At 42.4% G+C, this 6,000-nt stretch overlaps 1 protein-coding gene across 2 annotated transcripts in view; it reads left to right on the top strand.

Moving 5' to 3' along the window:
* The window catches only part of NAA16 (N-alpha-acetyltransferase 16, NatA auxiliary subunit), a 38,398-nt gene continuing 32,398 nt past the window's right edge, over positions 1–6,000 (top strand). The window contains exon 1 of one of the 2 annotated variants that reach the window (XM_079983517.1): positions 1–158. In XM_079983517.1, coding sequence (XP_079839643.1) covers positions 105–158 — 54 coding nt within the window. In that variant the 5' untranslated portion in view covers positions 1–104. The remainder of the gene's footprint in view (positions 159–6,000) is intronic. The other variant, XM_079983516.1, reaches the window with a different exon arrangement.

Genomic DNA, 6,000 nt, shown 5'->3' with positions numbered 1-6,000 from the left:
AGAGGGCTCGGCGGGCTGCGCGGCGCTGGGCCGGGCCGGGGCGAGGGAGCTGAGGGCCGGCCGCGCCCGCCCGGGCCGTCGCGGGCTGCCGGCGAAGCCCCGCCATGCCTGCCGCGCCGCTGCCGCCCAAGGAGAGCAACCTCTTCAAGAGGGTCCTGGTGAGGGGGGAGAGAGAGGGCAGGGCCTTCTTCGGGGTGGGGGTGGGGTGGGGGGGTCGCACCCTCGTCGTCCTCGTCCCCCCCCCCGCCTTCCTTCCCTTAGTGCGGCGCCCGCCTTCGAGCTGAGCCCCCCGACCCAGCCCTCCTTCCCGGGCCTCACCTCGGGGGGAGGAGGAGGGACGCGGAGGCCTCTCTCGGATCCCCTCCTGGTGGGCCGGATTTACATAGAAGCTAAACAAGCTCTAGCTTAGGGCCCCACTCCAAAATATACTCCTTAATTCCCTCACTATTAATATACTTCATTGTCTCTCACCCTTAATGTACTTCTTAATTGTATTTCAGTTCAGCAGTTACTATTTTTGTTATGTGCAAATGGCTTTAGGTACCTATTAGGTCCATAAATTACCATATAGCATATATGCATATACTTCTTAATTCCCTCACTATTAATATACTTCATTGTCTCTCACCCTTAATGTACTTCTTAATTGTATTTCAGTTCAGCAGTCACTTGGATAAAATACCTATTTTTGTTATGTGCAAATGGCTTTAGGTACCTATTAGGTCCATAAATTACCATATAGCATATATGCATATACTTCTTAATTCCCTCACTATTAATATACTTAATTGTCTCTCACTCTTAATGTACTTCTTAATTGTATTTCAGTTCAGCAGTCACTTGGATAAAATACCTATTTTGTTATGTGCAAATGGCTGTAGGTACCTGTAGGCTGTAGGCTGTTGGGACGCAGGTGGCGCTGTGGGTTAAAGCCTCAGCGCCTAGGACTTGCCGATCGAAAGGTCGGCGGTTCGAATCCCTGCGGCGGGGTGCGCTCCCGCTGCTCGGTCCCAGCGCCTGCCAACCTAGCAGTTCGAAAGCACCTCCGGGTGCAAGTAGATAAATAGGGACCGCTTACCGGCGGGAAGGTAAACGGCGTTTCCGTGTGCGGCTCTGGCTCGCCAGAGCAGCGATGTCACGCTGGCCACGTGACCCGGAAGTGTCTCCGGACAGCGCTGGCCCCTGGCCTCTTAAGTGAGATGGGCGCACAACCCCAGAGTCTGTCAAGACTGGCCCGTACGGGCAGGGGTACCTTTACCTTTTATATACTTCTTAATTCCCTCACTATTAATATACTTCATTGTCTCTCACCCTTAATGTACTTCTTAATTGTATTTCAGTTCAGCAGTCACTTGGATAAAATATCTATTTTTGTTATGTGCAAATGGCTTTAGGTACCTATTAGGTCCATAAATTACCATATAGCATATATGCATATACTTCTTAATTCCCTCACTATTAATATACTTCATTGTCTCTCACCATTAATGTACTTCTTAACTGTATTTCAGTTCAGCAGTTACTTTGATAAAATACCTATTTTTGTTATGTGCAAATGGCTTTAGGTACCTATTAGGTCCATAAATTACCATATAGCATATATGCATATACTTCTTAATTCCCTCACTATTAATATACTTCATTGTCTCTCACTCTTAATGTACTTCTTAATTGTATTTCAGTTCAGCAGTCACCTGGATGAAATACCTATTTTTGTTATGTGCAAATGGCTTTAGGTACCTATTAGGTCCATAAATTACCATATAGCATATATGCATATACTTCTTAATTCCCTCACTATTAATATACTTCATTGTCTCTCACTCTTAATGTACTTCTTAATTGTATTTCAGTTCAGCAGTCACTTGGATAAAATACCTATTTTTGTTATGTGCAAATGGCTTTAGGTACCTATTAGGTCCATAAATTACCATGTAGCATATATGCATATACTTCCCTCACTATTAATATACTTCATTGTATTAATGTAATTCTTAATTGTATTTCAGTTCAGCAGTTACTTGGATAAAATACCTATTTTTGTTATGTGCAAATGGCTTTAGGTACCTATTATGTCCATAAATTACCATATAGCATATATGCATATACTTCTTAATTCCCTCACTATTAATATACTTCATTGTCTTAATGTACTTCTTAATTGTATTTCAGTTCAGCAGTTACTTTGATAAAATACCTATTTTTGTTATGTGCAAATGGCTTTAGGTACCTATTAGGTCCATAAATTACCATATAGCATATATGCATATACTTCTTAATTCCCTCACTATTAATATACTTCATTGTCTTAATGTACTTCTTAATTGTATTTCAGTTCAGCAGTCACTTGGATAAAATACCTATTTTTGTTATGTGCAAATGGCTTTAGGTACCTATTAGGTCCATAAATTACCATATAGCATATATGCATATACTTCTTAATTCCCTCACTATTAATATACTTCATTGTCTTAATCTACTTCTTAATTGTATTTCAGTTCAGCAGTCACTTGGATAAAATACCTATTTTTGTTATGTGCAAATGGCTTTAGGTACCTATTAGGTCCATAAATTACCATATAGCATATATGCATATACTTCTTAATTCTCTCACTATTAATATACTTCATTGTCTCTCACCTTTAATGTACTTCTTAATTGTATTTCAGTTCAGCAGTCACTTGGATAAAATACCTATTTTTGTTATGTGCAAATGGCTTTAGGTACCTGTTAGGTCCATACATTACCATATAGCATATATTCAACAGTGACAATTTGTTTTTTTGTTTTTTTTAATAGAATATTTATTAAAATTTTCAGAAATAATACAATATAAAATAAAAAGAAAAAATAACAAAAATAAAAACAATTAAAAACACATAGAATTTCCATTACTTATTTTCTTTTAACTTATTTCCCAGACCTCCTCATACCTCCCTTTTTTGTATTCCAATTCAGATTGTTAGTTCAGCAAATCCTCACCATTAGTTTTTACTTATTTCTAAACCTTTTTTTTTTCATATTCTCTTAAGCATTACAGCTGGAAACCACTTAATTTCTGTCCAACACAACAGTGACAATTTGTTGTTGTCAAAGGACAGCTGGACATATAAAGGGCCCCATTACTTTCAGTAGCTTAAAGGTAAAGGTAAAGGTACCCCTGCCCGTATGGGCCAGTCTTGACAGACTCTGGGGTTGTGCGCCCATCTCACTTAAGAGGCCAGGGGCCAGCGCTGTCCGGAGACACTTCCGGGTCACGTGGCCAGCGTGACATCGCTGCTCTGGCGAGCCAGAGCCGCACACGGAAACGCCGTTTACCTTCCCGCTGGTAAGCGGTCCCTATTTATCTACTTGCACCCGGAGGTGCTTTCGAACTGCTAGGTTGGCAGGCGCTGGGACCGAGCAGCGGGAGCGCACCCCGCCGCAGGGATTCGAACCGCCGACCTTTCGATCGGCAAGCCCTAGGCGCTGAGGCTTTAACCCACAGCGCCACCAGGGCCTCATCAAACCTAAATCCGGCCCTGGGCTCTCTCTCTCTTCCCCCCTACGCCCTTCTGCTGTCAGTCGCCTGCAACATACCATTTGTGCATTTCATTTGTTTTGTTAAATTTGCCTGCTGTCTTTTCTCTGGAGGCCTCATCCTGCTCTCTCCCGCCCACCCGCCCACCCTGAATATCCCACACTTCTCGCCCCTCGCTGGAGATCCCCATCTGGTCACGGCGTGGCTTCATCAGGACCGAGGACATGGGAGAAATGCAGGATTTCTCCAGCCCCCCAGCTGGGCCCGCCAGGGGCTTCCCCAAGGGAAGCCAGCTGGCAGGATCCGAGCCTCTTGTGTACAGAGCCCTGCCAGCCTGGCTGGTAGCCCGGAGAGCCCCTTCTTCCTCCATGACTGGGGTTGAGCCTTCTTCGAAAGCCACCCGAGTTATGGTCATAACTGTTTGCAAAGGACCGCCTCCAACTCTGCAACCCCATGAACACGACAGGGTTTAATTTTAAATGAGTATGCAATAGGATTATGCTGTCCAGCTGCAACCCCAGTAAAGCTGCATTAGACACAGTGGGGCTTGTTTCCCATTGAACACCCCAAAAAGCTGCATCCCTTAAACTCGCTCCAGTGGGAATAAGTTCTGAATCAAACGAGACTGGGTAAAACAGCTTAGGATCATGCTGCACTTTTTCGCTTCCTTGCCCTCATTTTAAATCAGGTCCCCAGCCTCTGTTCTTAGCTGCCCCTGAAGCCCCAAACGTACAAAACTCAGTCGTTTTGGGGGAGTGGGTTGTGTTCAAAAGCCAACTTGCATTCTGCATGTTAACCATGCATGTCAGCTCCTCCTTTGCTTCCCCAACTTAGGAGGATTCAGGGTCACCTGTGCCCACCACCTTCCTTTAGAAACAGGCACCCTGGGTCCTTGCAGCTTTCCTTCCCCATGAAGCGGTATACTCTAGCAGTCAGTGTGCTGTCACTGCAGGCATCTCTACACAAGCTTCAAAAGGAAGTATACAAAACCAGTCATCACAATGTACTGGATGACCCAGGCACCAAGATCAGTAGGGCCTCCATATGGTGTTCTGAAATGCTTCTGGAGTCTTCTAAAAGACTGTCATTTTTGGAATTGACATTTCCCCCCTTTCTTGTACTAATAAATTACCATGTGAAACATATGGACTGTTTTTTTATTGTATTTGAGCAGTCAAAAAGTTTTTAAAAAACTGTCAGATTCCAACCTTTGTAAAACTGCTCAGTATTAATACTTTAAAAAAAATTTTTTTGAAAGCTTTTATATTAAAATAATTCAGCATTAATACACACATATTGCGAATATACAATCATGCAAACATACATTTCATACAATCCTTAAAAATGTTCAAACATACCTACACACAATTCCACAGATAATTCCTTTTCCCATCACCATCCACCACCCCTCACCCCACCTTTGTGTTAGACTTCCAATCTACTCAATTGCATTTTCTTTCCACTTCTGTTACTTTCTTTCACACACCTTTAACCTAATTTCATGCTTCTTTTCTGTTACACATTGTTATCCATCTTATTCAGTATTTCAGTATTTAAAATAGAACTTGTTTATTCTAATAGGAGTTCTGATTTTTCAGTATGGTTTTGCAAGTATACTTTAAACACCTTCCAGTCGCTATCTATCTTCTCTTTTGAGGTCCTTCCAATTTCTCCCATTGTTTTGGATATATTGTAATACTCCAATAATTTGGCAAACCCCTGTTTTTGTCGGTATAATACCACTTTTCCAATTTTTCCAATTTTAGGAAAAATTATTCATTTAGGAAAACACCAGAAGGTTTTCTTTTGGGAATAGTACCAGGAAGTCTAAAGGAAGAAGACAAGACATTATATTTATACGCAACAGTAGCCGCAAGGCTATTGATTGCGAAAAATTGCTCGGTATTAATACTGTATTTTACTGGGAAAATGGGGAGAAGTGGAGTTAGTTTGTGTAGGTGTGGGTAACTTTTTTCACTTAGGGGGATAATCTGCTGGAAGGTGCATAACATTGGGGGGCAGAGCCAGAGCAAAGATGATTGGTAGACTTAGAGGCAAACAATCTGGAATAAAAACCACCCTGCTTCAATTCTCACCATTATTTCTGCAACTTAGAAACTCCAAGTCTATGGAGGCTTACTCAGAAGTAAGCCCCACTGGGTTTGATGGCATTTCTAAGAAGAACATAGGAAAATTTTAATTCAACAGACAGTTGCTGTTGGAAAGCAAATTAAGCCAACTCTTTTCTGACTTCGGCTTGCTAAATGTGCACACAGAGACACACAGGCCTGGTTCACATATTGCATAGCTGAAAACAGACATGTTTAATTTGGATGTACTGTACACTGATTCAAGCTGCTGAGAAGTTCACTCCTGCTTCTGCTGCATCACCAAGCAGCAAGTCAGAGTCCAGCTTGTAGTTCCTGAAGCTGGATTTGTGGTTTGTTTCCCTCTAAGCAAACCATGAGTGGTAACAAAGG

The sequence above is a fragment of the Podarcis cretensis genome (genome assembly GCF_951804945.1).
Source record: "Podarcis cretensis genome assembly, chromosome: 7".
In the NCBI taxonomy this organism is placed as follows: Eukaryota; Metazoa; Chordata; class Lepidosauria; order Squamata; family Lacertidae; genus Podarcis; species Podarcis cretensis.
This window is presented reverse-complemented; position numbering and strand designations above follow the sequence as displayed.